Here is a 16,784-nt window from a genome sequence, read left to right as displayed (position 1 = left end):
TCCATCATTGTGATGAGAGCCCCCCGCCCCCCCAAGGCGAGCACAGCTGTGGTGCGGGAGCTGAAGCCATGGAAGGAGGGAGGCGGGAGCAGGGAGGGCGTCGTGCTGCGTGTCTGGGTCTGGCTGTGTGTGTGTGTTTGCGCGCCTGCGTGCGTGCGTGCAGGCGTGTTTACCGCGAGGCGGCATGCAGCCCTATGGAAGCTGGGCTGGGAGCAGGGAGGCTGCAGCGGCGGACGCCACCACGACAGCTCCGGGGGCCGACAGGCCCTGGGAGGGGGTGGCTGCGGGATGGGGGCCAGACGGCACGCCCGAGGCTGAGGGGACCCCTCTCTGCCCGCCCCCGCGGGCCCCCCACCAGGCCCTGGGGAACAAGCAGCTGGCCTTCCAGCAGCAGCTCCTGCAGATGCAACAGTTGCAGCAGCAGCACCTGCTCAACCTGCAGAGACAGGGGCTGGTCAGCCTGCAGCCCAGCCAAGCCTCGGGGCCCCTGCAGACCCTCCCGCAAGGTGAGTACCCAGCCCCCACCCAGCCCCAGCCCCAGCCCCACCGCCCTCGCTTGCCCCCAAGGGCTCCCAGGAGCCAGCTGCAGCAGGGGGCCTCCTGTGTTCCTGGGGCCCCACCAGCCTCCCCTCTCTGCCCCGCAGCAGCTGTGTGCCCCACGGACCTGCCCCAGCTGTGGAAGGGCGAGGGTGCCCCCGGGCAGCCCGCCGAGGACAGCGTCAAGCAGGAGGGGCTGGACCTCACCGGCACGGCCACTACCGCTACCTCGTTCGCCGCCCCCCCCAAAGTCTCACCTCCCCTCTCCCACCACACCCTGCCCAACGGACAGCCCACTGTGCTCACACCTCGGAGAGACAGGTATGGGGCTCAGGCCGGGAGGAAGCACTGCACACCTGCTTGGGGGACTGGCCTTGACCCCGAGGGCTGCCATAGTTGGGAGCTTCTCCCGGGGCACACAAAACTGTGCTCGGCCTCTGGGGAACCTGTATTAGGGACTGAAACCTCATCCGTAGGGAAGCTGGGGCTGCGCAGGACCCAGGCTGCTGGTGTGTTCAGGGTCCCTGACCCCCGTCTCCCCCGTCCTTGCAGCTCCTCCCACGAGGAGACGCCTGGCTCCCACCCCCTGTACGGACATGGAGAGTGCAAGTGGCCAGGCTGTGAGACCCTGTGTGAAGACCTGGGCCAGTTTATCAAGTAGGTGTCACCACCCCTCTCCTTTGTCCCCCAGCCTGCCACCCAACTTGCCCAAGTGTCCTGTGTCCTCACCCCAGGGGGCGGGGCCTCGTTCCTTCTCTGCACCATCAACTCCCTCATCGCACCTACCCGCCCCCCTGCCCAATCTGTGTTCCTGGTCCAGCAGCCTCCCCGCCCTGTCCCCTGTCCCCTGTCCCCAGTCGCCAGGCAGCTGAAGCCCAGCAGGGTGGGGGTGTGAGGAGGAGAGACCTTCTCCCACCGCCCTCCCCAGCTTCCCCCAGGCCCATCCCCGAGTGACGGCCTAGAGACGGCCTCTGGGCCTGGCGGACAGGCGGCTGGCAGCAGGCGGCCAGCTGCCACAGCCGTGCCAGGCTCTGTCACTGACTGATTAACTCCGCTGTCTCCCAGACCCTTGCAGCATCAGGGTCAAACAAATTGTTTTCACGCTTCGTCAGAGGTTTACTTAATTAGTTCATTTGCAATTAGATCTCTCTGTAGCTGGGATTTTAGCAAAGACATCAAAGAAGGCTGACGAGAAGGCGGGCTTCCTCCGTGGCCCTGTTTTTTTTTTTTTTTTTTTGTCTGGTTCCCTTCTTTGTATGTCATGGTCTGTCTGCTCTCCAGGCCGTGGGCGGGATTAGAGGAGGGGAGGGGAGGGTGGTGACAGCAAGACGACCAGGGCCAACTTTCTCTCGTCTGCCCCCTCCTCCCCACCGGAAGACACCTCAACACGGAGCATGCCCTGGACGACCGGAGCACGGCCCAGTGCCGTGTGCAGATGCAGGTGGTGCAGCAGCTGGAGATCCAGGTGTGGCCCCAAGCTGTGGGGCAGGGCGCGGGGGGCTCCTGGAAGGGCCATCTTAGGTTCTCAAGGTCTGTGAACACAGTTGGATTCTGAGGGGGGAGCCAGGGTTGGGGGCCACTCTGCTAGGAGGTCCCAAAGAGATGCATACTGATAAAAACAACAAAAATAAACAGGAATAGCTAACATATTGAGTACCTGTTTGTGCTATGCTAAACACCTAGGTGACTCAAGGGATTCTCTGAATGATCTTATATGGTGGGTCCTATTATTATGCCTGCTTTGTGTGTGTGCAGTCATGACCAACTCTCTGCCACCAGAGTCCTAGCCCATGGAATTTTCCAGGCAAGAATTGGAGTGGGTAGCCATTTCCTACGCCAGGGCATCTTCTTGACTCAGGGATCGAACCTGTGTCCCTTTGTGTTTTTTGCGTTGGCAGGCAGATTCTTTACCAGTGCGCCACCTGGGAAGATGTTATGCCCACTTTACAGCCATAAACAGAGGCACACAGAGGTGCAGTAGCTTGCCTCTGGTCACTCAGCCAGTCGGTAGCAGAGCTGGGATTAGAACCAGAGCAGTCTGGCTCCAGAGTCCACGCTCTACAGCCTGGAATACTTTGGAGGCTACTCGGGACAGTCCCTGAGGCAGCCAACCAATGTTTACCCACTGCCTTCCAGTACCCAGCAGAGCACCTTGGCGTGAGAGGGTGGTTGTGAAAGATCCGTTGAATTTATGAATAGGGGTGAATGAATCATCCGTCCATTCCTGTATCCCCATTCAGTGTGTGAGGGCACCCTCACACAAGTGCCACTGAACTTCAGCCACAGCCTCTGCCCTTGATGGGGAGAAAAGGCGTGTGCTGTTGGGGAGAAGTGGGCACTGACGGGCAGCGGCTGTGCTGGGCTCCAGGCCGGGGACACAGTCCGGATAAGTGCAGAGGGTTTCACGGAGCAGGAGACGGAGGGCGACACCAGGGGGCAGGGATGAGAGGTGCTGGGGATGGAGGTTTGGGATGTGGAAGGGGAAGAGGGCCCAGCTGCCCCGAGCACAGGCCCCTGCTCACCGCCCGCCTCTCCACAGCTCGCCAAGGAGAGCGAGCGGCTGCAGGCCATGATGACCCATCTGCACATGCGGCCCTCGGAGCCCAAGCCCTTCAGCCAGCCAGTGAGTGACTCTCCCCTCCCTGCGGCTCTCAGAACCGCGCGCCCCCCGCCCCTCACTGGGGGCCCCCCCGGCTCAGCACCCTGCCCTGTTGCTCACAGCTGAACCCAGTCCCCGGCTCCTCATTCTCCAAGGTGACGGTCTCCGCAGCCGACTCGTTCCCAGACGGCCTCGCGCACCCCCCGACCTCGGCCGCCGCCCCCGTCACCCCGCTGAGGCCCCCCGGCCTGGGCGCTGCCTCCCTGCACAGCGGGGGGCCCGCCCGGCGGAGAAGCAACGACAAGTTCTGCTCCCCCATCTCCTCAGGTAAGGGCCGCCGCGGGGAGGGGCGTCTTCCGCCGCAGCCGGAGCCCCCGCTTCCGGTTACCTCCTCATGCCCTGCCTGTCTGCCCCCAGAGCTGGCCCAGAACCATGAGTTCTACAAGAACGCCGACGTCCGGCCGCCCTTCACCTACGCCTCCCTGATCCGCCAGGTGAGCCAGCCGTGGGGAGGCAGAGGGAGTGGGTTGGGGGCGGCACACTGGCTGCGCACCTCCCTCAGCGTCCGGGCCCCCAGGGGATCCTGGGAGCAGAGAGCATCATGGGAGTCCTGTCCCGCTCGCACCCGAGTTTCCTCCTCAGCCAATGGCCTCTCCCATGGGACCTCGGCTGATCCCAGCCTGCTGGTCAGGTGGACCTGTCTCTGAGAGCACACTCGCTGTTTTTTGCTGCTCATACCCACCGTGTCGTCCATTCTCTCTTTTCCACATACAGGTTACCCCGTGAGACTACTTTTTAGTAGATTTAGCATCACTCGTAGCTGTCTCCTTTTCTCTGTCTCTCTCACGCACACACACACACACTCCATCTCATGCTTGGGGTGCCCTTTGCCAAAACCAGGATAAATTCCAAATGGCCTGCTCTACTTTCTCTCAAGAATGCTGCTTTCCTTCCCAGTTGAGGGCAGGGGCTGTTTGAGCCATGTTCCCTCCAGCAGAAATTCACACGCTCCTCCAACAAGTGCATGGCCCTTGAGACTTGTGTTCCCTTTAGCCTCTGGTTGGGCTGCAACCAGCCTGCCCCTCTCAGAGGACCAGAGAGCACCCCCAGGCTTGTCCACGCGCTTCCTCCGTGGGTCTCTCCTGTCCTCAGACGAGTTAAGGGCCCTAGAGGAGAGCTAGGGAGAGCACACAGGCCTGTGACCCTTGGAGGCCCAGACTGAGGGTCCCTGTACTTCTTCCTTGTCCACAGGCCATCCTGGAAACCCCCGACAGGCAGCTGACCCTGAATGAGATCTATAACTGGTTCACCAGGATGTTCGCCTATTTCCGCAGGAACACGGCCACCTGGAAGGTAAGGCATGCCCCTTCCTCCTCACCAGGGCCCTGGGCAACCTTGGACATCTCCACATCCCTTTGAAACCAAAGCTGGCTAACAGACTGGTTGGAGAGGCAGTTCTATACAAATGACTCAGCAGGCCTCAGGCTGGGCCCTGGGCCCTGGGCCCCTCCACCCCTACCTCCACTTCTCTAGAGGGGCCCCCCTTGGCCCCAAAGACCCCAGCCCCCTGAAGTAGGGCCTCCAGGAGTCAGTAGTGCCCAAACCTGGTAGGGAGGCCTGGGTCCCATTCACAGGAGTCCTTGAAGGTCCAGACTCCTTGCCAGAGTGCACACTCTCAAGCCTAGAATGGATTGGGGGGGGCTGGTGGTGGTGGCAGGATGGGTGATTGCAGGCCTGGACGTGTGTGTAGACCGAAATCCTGGACTGTACTGTGGGGCACAAACGCAGACACTCATACTCTCCCCAGCTCCGCCCATCAGTGGCAGGAAGATAATTGTCTTCATCCAATTAGTCATTTGAACACCTTCAGCTGTAGAGTTTTCCTGGGGGACCAGAAAGAGGCAAGGGAGGGACGCTAGAAAAATGGGGTGCAGAGATGTGAGCTGGGACACTAAGCTGTTTATTTTTCTAGAGCCAGCATGGGGGGGTGTGCCGTCTGTCTGTCTGTCTGATGGGTGAAAGTATTACATTCTGTGCAGCATGGTGGGAGCGGCTGAGGGGAAAGAAGGAAGTGTCCGCGCCCTGTGGGAAAGGATGGCTACCAGGGCCCGGTGTCGCAGGACCTGAATCAGATCCCTGGCTCTTGAGTCCCTCTGCTGGCCAGAGCAGAAGCTGCAGTTAAGCAGCCTACCTCCCCTGGCCCACCAGGTTTCCACAAGTGTCACAGGGACCCCCCTCCCCACCAGTGATCAGGACAGGTAGGGTCTGTACAGAGCTCAGCCTTCTCTTCCTTGAAAGTGCTAAGTTCAGCAGGAGAGACTGCTTCCTGACCTTCTGTATCCCCATGCCCAATTCCCAATGCTTGCCAAAGATGCAGCGAGGCTGGGGCAGCTGCTCTGATTGGCTGTGAGTGATGTCATTTCCTGCCAACCACAGTCCTACCCTCTCTCTGAGCCAGCAGGGCCTTCTGGGGGCCACCTGGTTCAGTCTCCAACCTGCAAGCCGGTTTGGATACCAGGTTTCATAAAGGACAGAGTCCTATACAAATGTCGGGATCATTACAGCTGTTATGTAACATTTGCTTTACTATATTAATCCTCTGCCTTTCGGGGAATCAGTGTGGAGCCTCACTGCTACAGACAGCCGCCTCCTCGGGGGCCAAGTGCCTCTCACCCACCTATCCTCCTTTGCTGTCCTCTCTTATCACCTCTACAATCCCTCTTGAGGTCAGGAGGAGCTGGTTTAGGTGACTCCTTAAACCTTTCGGTGACCGTCAGGAAGCCACCCCTCCTGTAGCTCAACCCCCTGGGCCTTCATACCAACCACCTTGGACTGGTGGCCCAGCCTTGGTCGTCTCAGCAGTGTGTCTCCTTCCGTGGAGGTCTTTACCCCCACCTCCCCTCGCCTCATTTAGGTCCCAGCAAGAAGCTCACTCAGTGAGTGACCGTCCCATTGAGCTGTGCTCTGCTGGTGCTTCTGCCACGTGTAGGCGCACCACCTGTGCCCTCCCTGTGGCACAGCAGAAACCATCTCAGTTTGTGGTCCACTCTGACTTTCAGGATTTTTGCCATCAAGCTGCCACTCATGTCACTTGGGAAATGCACCTTGGGTACACACCCGGCTCATCTGTTTCCTTTCCGTCCGTTTGTCTGCTCCTGAGGTCCCTCTTCTTCTCAACTATTTCAGCTTCCTCTCCTCCCTCCTCCTTTCCTTCCTCGGGCCCTTCAGCCTGGGATGCTGTCCGCTTCAGACCAGGGCAGAAGGGTTGGGAGCCAGCGTGGGCCAGGCCAGCTGCCGTTCAGCCAGGGACAGAGCGGCCATCTGCCAAGCTGACGGTCCTTGCCGGCCCTCCCCCTGTGTCTGTCCCCTCCCAGGGCCCGTGTTGTGGGCCCGTCCTTTTGTTTACGCAGCCCCCGCCAGACCCCTTAAATTGCCGTTAATGTTTCAGCGTAACGAATTAGTCTCTCATCACGAATCAGGCTTCGAAATGAGGGAAAAAAGCCCCGGTGAGGCCATCCTCGGAAATTGGGGTCATTCTCATTTGCAAAGCGGAGGATCGGAGCCCCGTAATGCGGGCAAATTTATTCCGAGGCAGGAGCCCCGGCGTGATTAGGCCCTTTGTAATTATCGCTCCAAGAGATTCCACTCCAGCCGCCCGCCTCCCTCGTGGATTAGCAAGCGAGTTGGAAAAATACACAGGATTTAATTAGAGGCAAATTAAAATTGGTAATGAAATCGGGCCAGTTGCAAGTGGCAAGAGTTGGAAGGGAGAGAGGGAGAGGGGATCTCCAGGGGCACGGGCTGCCCGCCCAGCCTGCTTTCCTCCCCGTTTAGAAATGTAAAGAGGAGACAAGGATGGAGATGAGGTGGGGGGAGGCTGGAGGGGACAGGTAACAGGGGCAGGGACAGCTGGGGGTGTGAAGCTGAAAGAGGAGGGGGGGGACAGGAGTGAGGAACGTGGGGGGTGGTGGGGGATGGACTAGGGCCCTAGCCCAGGCTCCCAGGGGGCGATATGGGCCAAGCACCCTGCCCCCACCCAAGTGTCCTACAAACCAGATGACCTCAATTCCTGAAGTTATCCTTCTGGGAGGAGGTGGGACTGCCAAGGTGACTTTTCTTCTTTTCCCTCCTCTTCCTGCTGTACAGCCACTAAACTCACACACTCCTTTCTCCCAGCTTCCTTATGTTAACAAGCATGCAGTAGGCCCCTACTGTATACTTCGTGCTCTCAATAAGCTATGTTTTCTGAGCCAGAGAGCTTCCCTGGTGCCCCAGTGGTAAAGAATCCACCTGCCAATGCAGGAGAACGCATGTTCGATCTCTGGGTGGGGAAGATCCACTGGAAAGGGAAATGGCAACCCACTCCAGTATTCTTGACTGGAAAATCCCATGAACAGAGGAGCCTGGCAGGCAACAGTCCATGGGGTCACACGACTGAGCGGCTAAACAGTAACAGTCTAAGCCACAACCCAGAGTCAAGGCTCCCATGCTCCAAGGGGATAGAGGAAGTTGTAGCAAGGCTTCCTGAGTTATTCCCAAGACTTTTGAGGCTTAATGGAGACTGTGTGTGCCTGAGCTATGGCGTCCCAGGCTCACTGAGGGGCCAGGGCCTGAATGGGGTCTCGTGCTCTTCAGAAGCCCCAACGACTGCATGTGTTTGCCTGATGATGGTGGGAAAATGGGCTATTGCTAACGAGGTGCCAGTCACCCGGTGGACAGAGTTTTCTAAAATGTGGCGGGGAGCAGACGATACAGCGGGCTGGCGGTGGCGAGGGGTCCCCGGGACCCTCGGCTCCAAGGGCGCAGAGGGGCCTTCCCTCCGCTCCAGCCGCGTCATCTCCTGCCCACCCGCTGCCGCTTGTCACTGGGCCGGGGAAGGTGGGACCAGGTGGGACCTGAGAACTCTCCTGCCTGTGCTCCCCTGCATGGGGGAGGGGCCCCCTCTGAGCATCTGCTTCCTGTCCCCGTACCCCCAGAATGCGGTGCGACACAACCTCAGCCTGCACAAGTGCTTCGTGCGTGTGGAGAACGTCAAGGGTGCCGTGTGGACTGTGGACGAGCGGGAGTACCAGAAGCGAAGACCGCCAAAGATGACGGGGTGCGTGGCCGACCCCCCCATACCTCCCCAGGGCGCCTCCGTGCACCAGAGCCTTCCCACGGTGGGGGAGGGCGGGGAGAAAGGAGGCCACAGGGGCCCAGGAGGGCCCAGAGTCTGGAAGTGACTGGTGAGGGAGGGGACATTTCAGTCTTCTGCTTCTGACTGAGGGAGGAGCTGAGAGGAACCGGGCATCAGGGCGTGGGCAGGTGGCAGCCAGCGTGGCCATTGACGAAGGGGCTGCCATCCCCAGAGCCACTCTCCCCCGTCTTGTCACAGGCTGAGCCAAACCTGTGAGATCCCTGGGCCCCACTTCTTCATTTTTCACAGGGAGAGGAGGCCCAGAGAGGGCAAGGGGCTGGGAGGCAGTCGCCCAGCAGATCCCTAACAGAGCTGGGTCTCTGATCTCTCCTACGTAGTGCTCTGAGTGGAGACTGAGGGACCTGGGAGAGGGTCAGAGCCTCCTCTTTCAGCTTGCCTTCCAGCTCCGCCACCTTCCACCCCAGACATCTCATGTGGGCCTGCCTGTGCTTCTTGGGCCAGAGGCCTATGAGGAGGCAGGGAGAGGTGTGAAGCAAGTTAGATTATATCTGTGGGTGCCTGTACCCCTCAAAGATTCCTTCTCCCAGACAAGAGCCTTCTTACCTTCAGGCGGCAGTGGGGGCTTGGGCAGGGTTGGGACTCAAAAAGGAACCACACCCCTTCTGAGTGCCCTCACATGGCAGTCCCAACACTTGAAATCTTCATGTCCTGTTTTCACCCTGTAATAAGAAGATCTAGGCTCTAATTATACCTCTATTTCTCCTCAGCTCTGTGACACTGGGCCAGTTTCTTAACCTCTCTGAGACACTCTAAACTGGGGGTAGTCACTGTGGAAGGATGGCCTTAAGCCGTTGCTTTTCCTGACCCAAATCCTGGAGCACTTTTTTGTATAGAAAAGCCTGTGGTGTAGAGCATGTGGGGACAGGCTGAGCACATGGCATTCTAGGTGTCCCAAAATTCAGGATGGCAGGAAAGTGGATTTTACAGAAAGGGGACTCTGGAGGCTATCACTCAGACCTTGTCGGACAGCGGGAAATCTAAACTGAAGAGAAAAGCTCCTCGGCTGCCTGGTGTGGAGAAAGACACAGGGAGGAATCTCTGTCCCACTCATCAGCTCGGAGACTCTGGGCGTGTTCCAGGGTCCCTAGGAGCCCGGGCAGCTCTCCTGTGAAGGCGGCTCTTGGTTCCTGCTGTTTCAGGTCAGCAGGAGGGCTGAACAAGATGGGCACGGCCGACTATGACCTCCAGGATAGTGAACGGGACCTCCCCTGGCACAAAGCAGGCCCTCAGTTAGGGTCAAGGCCTGAGTGAGGAGTAAGCCAATGAATGAAGCAGACATGCCTTCTCTCTCCTCCAGGAGCCCCACCTTGGTAAAGAACATGATCTCGGGCCTCAGTTACGGAGCACTTAATGCCAGCTACCAGGTAGTGGACTGGTCCCTGACCAGCGCCTTCCATCCCCGTCACCTTCCCTCCAGCTCGCTGGCCTCAGAAGAGAGCCTCCCCCACCCTCTCCGGCAGAGACATGGCGCACAGGGCAGGGAGGTTGGCATAGATAGGCAATGGAGTCCCCTGCCCTGGCTTGTTCGTGTGTGGGAGGGGTCCTCTGTCTCCCTGGAGGGGAATAAGTCAAGCCCAGGTTCTCAGCAAAGCTGAGAGGCAGGTCAGGGTCAGAGGCAGGAGCACCAGAGATCTGCCAGGGCGCAGACACGCAGCACAGGAGGCTCCTGAGGGCTGGGGAAGGGACATCACCCGACCAGGTGGAGCCCACTGACGGGCCTCCACTTCTGTACCCTCCAGGCTGCCCTGGCCGAGAGCAGCTTCCCCCTCCTCAACAGCCCCGGCATGCTGAACCCTGGCTCCGCCAGCAGCCTCCTGCCCCTCGGCCACGATGACGCGGGTGCCCCCGTGGAGCCGCTGCCCAGCAATGGCAGCAGCAGCCCGCCTCGCCTCTCCCCACCCCAGTACAGGTGAGGCTGTGGCGCGGACCCCAGCCCACCCCAGTACCCCCCGCAAACCTTGGGAAGGTGGGATCTTGTCCCCCTGCAGCTGGGGTCCCCATCTTGTCGCCTCCGGTCCAGCTCTCTTCCCAGGACCAGTGGCCCCACGCTCTCCTCATGGCTCCCCACCTCCATCCTTTATTTTTATTTCCTTCCCTCCTCCACCCTTTCTCATCTCCCTTCCTCTTTCCTTCTCAACCAAGGACCATCTCTGCCCATCCCGACACCTCCTTTCCTTTGAAGAGAGCCCCGGGGAAGACCAGACTGATGTCAGCCCTCAGTCCCTCAGAAATGAGGGACTCCTGGGGAGACACCCCCCGTGCTCCCAGATTCTGGATGCGTTTGGGGTGGGAGCGGGCAGGGGGAGGCCTCCTGGGTGTCCACATCACCCCTCCCATTACAGCCACCAGGTACAGGTGAAAGAGGAGCCAGCTGAGGCCGAGGAGGACAGGCGGCCCGGGCCCCCCCTGGGGCCCCCCAACCCCAGCACCGCGGGCCCTCCAGAAGACAGGGAGCTGGAGGAGGAGCTGCCGGGAGAAGAGCTGTCCTAAGGGCCTCGGGGGCAGGGGTGAGACCCCGCCCTCGGGAGCAGGCCCCACTTACCCCCATACCCCGCCCCGCCCAACCTCAAGGCACTTCCAGGACTCAGATGGTGGGGCTGGGCCAGCAACTCCCAAGGTGACCTGACTGACCTACGACACTCGGGGGCAGGGACGGTCCGCCCCCCACCCCGAGGGGACACAGAATCCCTGGTCTGGGACCGGCAGAGGACACGGAGGGCCCAGACCCCTCCTCAGACCCCCCTGCCCCCAACATCTGAATTCCATGCCCCTTATCCCCAACCACCAGCAGCAACAGGGCCCTCCTCCCCCACCAGCTCGCCCCTACAGGGCCCCTCAGCGCCTTGGAGACCCGCAGGCGGGGCTAAGCCACCCTCTCAAACCCAGGGCACCGCACCCCTGGCTCTGGCCATGTGGTCTGGCCAGAGGCCCCCACCTCCTCCATCTGTGCTCCTTTCCACCATCTTGTCCGTACTGTGAAGAAATAGCTCCACCCTGACTCCTTCCCCTGCCCTGGCCTGGGTCAGGGCAGCTAAATCTCAGAGCAGCCCCAGGAGAAACCAGCCCCCTCAGCTCTGCCTGTTCAGAAGCCACAGCTAGTGCGGGTTGGGGGGTGGGGGGACAAGTCCCGGGGTTGTGGGGAGAGAACCCGGATTGAGGGCAGGGTCCGTGGAAGCAGGGCATCTGGCTCCAGGCTGAAGCAGGCCTCCACCCCTGTTTACTGGCCGCTGCCCCCCACGCCAGGAAGCACAGGAAGAGGCCTGTGCCCGGTGGACTCATGGAGGTGGAGCCGAGCTACCCTTGAGGCTGGAGTGGGGCCGAGGTGGTGCTGGGGCTGCAGGAAAGCGTCTGCCTCTGTCCGGGGAAAGGCCAGGCTGAAAGCGGGCGGGATGAATATGGTGGCTGCTGTGACCCAGCCGGTCACTGCCACCCCAGCCTTCAGGTCCCCCGTTGCAGTCTCCCCTCACCCACCCCAACCCTGCACCCTCAGTTACTCGGATGACCAAAGACCTTCCTTATGCCGGAAGCAAAAACCAAAACTTTTCGCTGGCTTTTTCCTTTGTCGCCTCCCACATCCCCTGCTCCTCTTGCCCACCCCAGCCCCAGGCTGGAAGCCCTCCCCGACTTAAGTTATTGTTTTAAACCAAAGTTTACAGTGTCTGTTGGTGGCCAAGACCCCCTCTCTCCACCCCAACCCCGAGGACCCTGGGACTCAGTAGAAGCTGGGGGCCCTGCTCACCTCCCCTCTGCTCTGGCCCAGCCTGGGGGAAGGAGCACAGGCAGAGGGGAGGAGACTGCTGCCCTCAGCTCCCCCTGCAGGGTTCTCATGCCCTTGGGCCATGGGCACGGGGAGCCCTCCTCCCAACCCTGGGCTGCTTCCTGGGGGCTCTCCAGACCCCCCCTCTCCAGGACCAAGTTCCCCATCACACTGGGAGTGTGGATTCCAGCGAAGGAGCTGGAAAAAAAGTGAGACTCTCTCCACAGACCCCCTATGGGGGACCCCAACTTAAGGCCAAGGACTGGGTGTGTTTGATGCTTACACAACACCCCAGGCCAGGCCCCTTTGCTGAGAAGACTCCTTGGACTATTTCCCAAGAAACCCCCACATACACCCCTTTACAAACCACCCCTCCCAAGAGGCAGGGGGCCCTCTGCCCCCTCCCCTATGTACTCCCCACCTGTGTTCTGTTTGACCAGCACAGAAATATTAAACGTCCTCTCTTCACCGGGCCCTGCGTGTGTCAGCAAGGGAGGGGAGGACGCTCTGGGCAGCGGGGTCTCCTGGAGGGGTGCTTGCTGCAAGTGCGGCAGTGGACCAAGCCGCAGCACCAGCGTCTCCGCCTCCATGATCATTCACAGCTTTGTTCCAGCTCCTCTCCACTCCACCTGGCTCCCTTTTCCACTCATCATCCAGGGAGTTTTCTCTCAAACCAGGTCTCCATCATTCTGTTTTCTCCCAAAGTCACAACTCCTGGGCCTGGCTCCTTCATGGGTTTGAAATCCAAGTTTTCCTGCCTGGACGTTTTCACTGGGCAGTACATTCCCTCCTGGGATCCAGAGGGTTCTTGCTGCAGAAGCACGTGGCCGGGAAGCAGTCTGGGCCCATCACCCATGGGTGGAGGCTACCTGGATAGGTGTGCGTAGGGGAGGGAGTGGCATTGAGATGCTTGGCCTCCACTGTGCAGTGTAAGCGCTTGTAAGTGTAGACTTGGGTCAGAAAAAGGGTTATTGCAGCCCATGGAGAGGGGACCCCGGACAGGTGGGGGAGGTAAGGAAGAGGTTCAGGCTGTTAAGGGCAGAGCAGGGTAGGGAGCACCACCACACTGGACCACACCAAATCCTGGCTCCCTACCCACTACCCATCCACAGTAGGGGAGCGCCCCCTTCAGACTCCAGCTCCCTTCCAGTACCATGGGCACTTCTTCACAGCAGGGCTCGGGAAGGAGTGTGTGCGCTTAGGGGAAGTGTGGCCACGGGAGGGAAGGTGTTGAGAAAGCGGACCGGCATCAGTAACCCCACAAAGCATCAAAATGCTGGAACTTTCCAAAAGCCAAGCTTGAGGCAAGTGGAGGGGTGGGGGGTGTGGGTAGAGCCAGCAGGATCTGGAGGCTGAGTCTCCACTGACTTCCCATCTCAGGCCTTTCCTATTCTTTTCAACCATCATCTGTGTCCTCCCCCACCTGTCCAGCCCCGTCTACCCCACCTCCTTCCCGTGCCCTAATCCTCTGGATTCTGGTGCAGAGCTCGGGGTGAATCCCCTGTCCCTGCCTAGGGAGGGCATCTCAGGACAGGCAGGCCAGGGGAGCTCTGCCCACCAGGCACTATGAAATAGCACTGCTCAAATCGTAATCTGCCCCCATCACCCTCCATGGAGGTTGCCAGGGTTCTGCACTAGCTGCATGAACTAGGGTAGGACTAGCTGCATGTAGTCTGTGTGGACAACAGGCATTCTTGACAGTGTAGCAAAGCAGTTACCCGCAATTTCACTGTGGCTGCTTCCCTTTCCCCCTGCTTTCCCGTGGAACCCATTAGCCTTCCAGAGAATCCAGAGGTGTTAGCTGCTACCTGCGAGCTCCCAACTCCACCCACAGGAGAAGGTTTGTTGCCTGGCCCTAGGAGCATTCTTCCCAGATGGGAGACTAAAGGGACAAGACGACACCTAGCCTCAGTGTCAGGACAGCCCTTTCAGTGGTCCAATTTCAGTTTCTCCTGCTTCAAACTAGTGTTTTTTATTCCTTCCCCCGGGGATATGGCAAATGTCTGGTCAGTACATTTGGATGTGGGGTGAGACCTCTCCCAGGTGTTGGCAGAGAAGGTCTTAAAATGTCGGGAACAGGAGGCTGCCATTCACCTCCATCTCCTGAGTCTAACTCAGGCATTAATGTCCTTACTGTTCTGACAGATCCCACGTGGGACAGCACCCCCCCCCCATCATTTATTTGGTGTTCAGATGCTGTTGTGTCCAACTTTTCGCCACCCCATGGACTGTAGCCCACCAGGCTCGTTCCTCTGTCCATGGGATTTCATTACCTCCTAAATAAGAACCACCTCAGCCCCAGTCTTGTTTTGCTGTCAGGAAGTTCTGCATGCTGTCTAGCTTCTCTCCTTCCTACTGTTATCGGGAGCAGGTGGTTAGCTCTGGCTGGCTTCTTGTCCAGGTCTGAATATTTCTGCATTTACTGGGTTAAGCTGTCTTTGGAAGCTGTTCTCAGGCTGGCAACCAAAAAAAAAAAAAAAGAGGGATACTCCAAATCAGACATTTTGAGGGTGAGAAGGTAACAGTGGCTTCCGAGGTGGCGCAGGGGTAAAGAATCCGCCTGCCGATGCAGGAGACACCGGTTTGGTCCCTGGGTTGGGAAGATCCCCTGGAATAGGAAATGGCAACCCGCTCCAGTGTTCTTGCCTGGACAATTCCACAGAGGAGTCTGGTGGGCGGCAGTCTGTGCGGTCACAGGGTGGGACACGACTGAGCCCGCACACCGGTGCCTGTGGACTCCGCGCTGGGCAGAGTCCCTTCCCCTCACTCTCAGGAGGCGCCTTTCCCTCTACTCGCCACCCTCGACCAAGGCCTTGCCAGTGGCCAGCAGAGGGCGCTTTAGACAAAGCTGAGCTGCTGCTCCTCTTCGGGCAAACTTGCCCTCCAGGGAAGGACGGGAGGTGGAGTGTGGGAGGGAATGCTCAACCTCCTGTGAGAACTACAGCCCTGTGACCCCGTGTCCCAGAGAGCGGTCTATAGCCCAGGGCAGAAAAGTGTTTCTCCTGCTGTGTGGGGGGTTCTAGACCCATCCAACTTTGACCTATGAAGCACCTTGAACAGAAACGGAAGAAGTAAGAGAGATGAGAGCAATCTGGAGAGAAGACGCCTCTGGAGCCTAGTACACTGGGCACGGTAAAGGGGTCAGTAAAGATTTTTAATGGTAACAGGAATTACTAACATTTAACGAGCTCTTATCACATACCACATCCTATTATGGAAGCCTTTTATTTTGTCTAATCTTCGCAACTCTGTTTGTTGTTGTTCAGTCGCTAAATCGTGTCTGATTCTTTGAGACCCCATGGACTGCAGCACGCCAGGCTTCCCTATCCTCCACCATCTCCAGACGTTGCTCAAACTCATGTCCATTAAGTGATGCCACCTAACTCTGAGTTAGATACTATTATTATCCCCATTTCACAGATGAGGAAACTGAGACTCGGGGAATCAGAGACTAACAGGTGAAGCATTAAAAGAATGAGGAATCTGGTTGAATCTGGGGGAAGAGAAGAGAGCAGGTTGTCCCCCCCTTCTCCTTGGAGACTCCAAAAGGGGAAACTGAGGTACAGAGTACCTCAGAGCTAGGAATCAGGCCCTGGCTTCAGAGTGCTCTAGGCAGAATCAGGTAAGTTGAGGCTTGAAATGTCACTGAGGGACAAAGAGAGCCTGAGAAAGAAGGCTGAAATGCCCTATAAAAATAATCACACAGGGAGGAGGAGGTAGTTGGGGGGGAGGGCTTCTGCTGGAATAGAATCTGAGCTGGGAGGGCAGAGAGGCCGCTGGGCAGAGGAGAGCGGTGGAGAGGATTCACAAGGGCCACACACAGGCACACGCCTGAGCACATGCACAGACACATGGGCACACACGTGATGCTCATCAGCTACATTTACACCAAGAGGTCCCTTCCATGTTGAAAGCCTGCAATTATCCTGTGGCCACCCCGGGCAAGGACACAAACCACACGGTAGTGACTGTGACATCCCATCACACAGGCCCAGGTCGCCTGCACACCTGCAGTCTGTCTCCACCTCAGGTTCAAAAGTTTAGAAAAACAACCCCTCCCAAGAAAGTGGTCATGGTGGCAGCCAAGGCTGAAAGGCCCTCTGTCCTACCCAAGAGGGGCTAGGAAGGGGGCATTGGTGACCTTTGAAAGATGGGTTGAATTAACAGGAGTGGTACGGGGTGGAGTGGGCATGCTGGAGTTCTGGTCCTGTGTAGAAACCTTTCACCCCCGCTAAGGGTCAGGGCCCCTCCTGCTCTCAGACTGGAACTCCGACTGTCTCCATCGGCCGCTGCCTGGGGTCAAGAGCAGCCAAGCACAGTAACGAGTGGGTGGACAGCAGAGAAGCCCCAGACTCAGCTCTCAGCTGGTTCTCTGGCTGGGAAACTGATGGCAATCAGGGCCAAGGACTGCAGGGGAGAAAACTCAGGCTCTGCAGGGGTTCAAATCCTGCCTCTGCTACTTGCTAGCTCTGTGGTCTTGGTCTTCCTGACCTCTCTGGGCTTTGGTTTCCTCATCTGTAAATTGGGATAGGGTGATCATGACTGGCTTGTTGAAAAGATTAATGAGACACATATAAAAATGTGTCATGCATATTAGGTGCACATTAGGTCCACAGACCATAATAGCTGTTACTAAAATGTAATCTTGGCTGCCAATTACCATGGGGCTCAGGGGCCCCCTGTGCTCCTGAAGG

General features: G+C 58.6%; 1 protein-coding gene across 4 annotated transcripts in view; it reads left to right on the top strand.

Moving 5' to 3' along the window:
* The window catches only part of FOXP4 (forkhead box P4), a 51,304-nt gene extending 38,741 nt beyond the window's left edge, over window positions 1–12,563 (top strand). The window contains exons 6-17 of one of the 4 annotated variants that reach the window (XM_018039055.1): window positions 359–506; window positions 648–858; window positions 1,090–1,194; window positions 1,915–2,002; window positions 3,077–3,160; window positions 3,292–3,463; window positions 3,554–3,630; window positions 4,388–4,489; window positions 8,113–8,234; window positions 9,631–9,697; window positions 10,073–10,242; window positions 10,676–12,563. In XM_018039055.1, coding sequence (XP_017894544.1) covers window positions 359–506; window positions 648–858; window positions 1,090–1,194; window positions 1,915–2,002; window positions 3,077–3,160; window positions 3,292–3,463; window positions 3,554–3,630; window positions 4,388–4,489; window positions 8,113–8,234; window positions 9,631–9,697; window positions 10,073–10,242; window positions 10,676–10,823 — 1,494 coding nt within the window. In that variant the 3' untranslated portion in view covers window positions 10,824–12,563. Of the gene's footprint in view, window positions 1–358; window positions 507–644; window positions 859–1,089; window positions 1,195–1,914; window positions 2,003–3,076; window positions 3,161–3,258; window positions 3,464–3,553; window positions 3,631–4,387; window positions 4,490–8,112; window positions 8,235–9,630; window positions 9,698–10,072; window positions 10,243–10,675 lie in introns of all 4 variants that reach the window. The other 3 variants (XM_018039053.1, XM_018039054.1, XM_018039052.1) reach the window with 3 other exon arrangements.

The sequence above is a fragment of the Capra hircus genome, chromosome 23, assembly GCF_001704415.2.
Source record: "Capra hircus breed San Clemente chromosome 23, ASM170441v1, whole genome shotgun sequence".
Classification (NCBI taxonomy): Eukaryota; Metazoa; Chordata; class Mammalia; order Artiodactyla; family Bovidae; genus Capra; species Capra hircus.
Note: the sequence above shows the minus strand (reverse complement) of the source record. Positions and strands in the feature narration are given on the sequence as shown.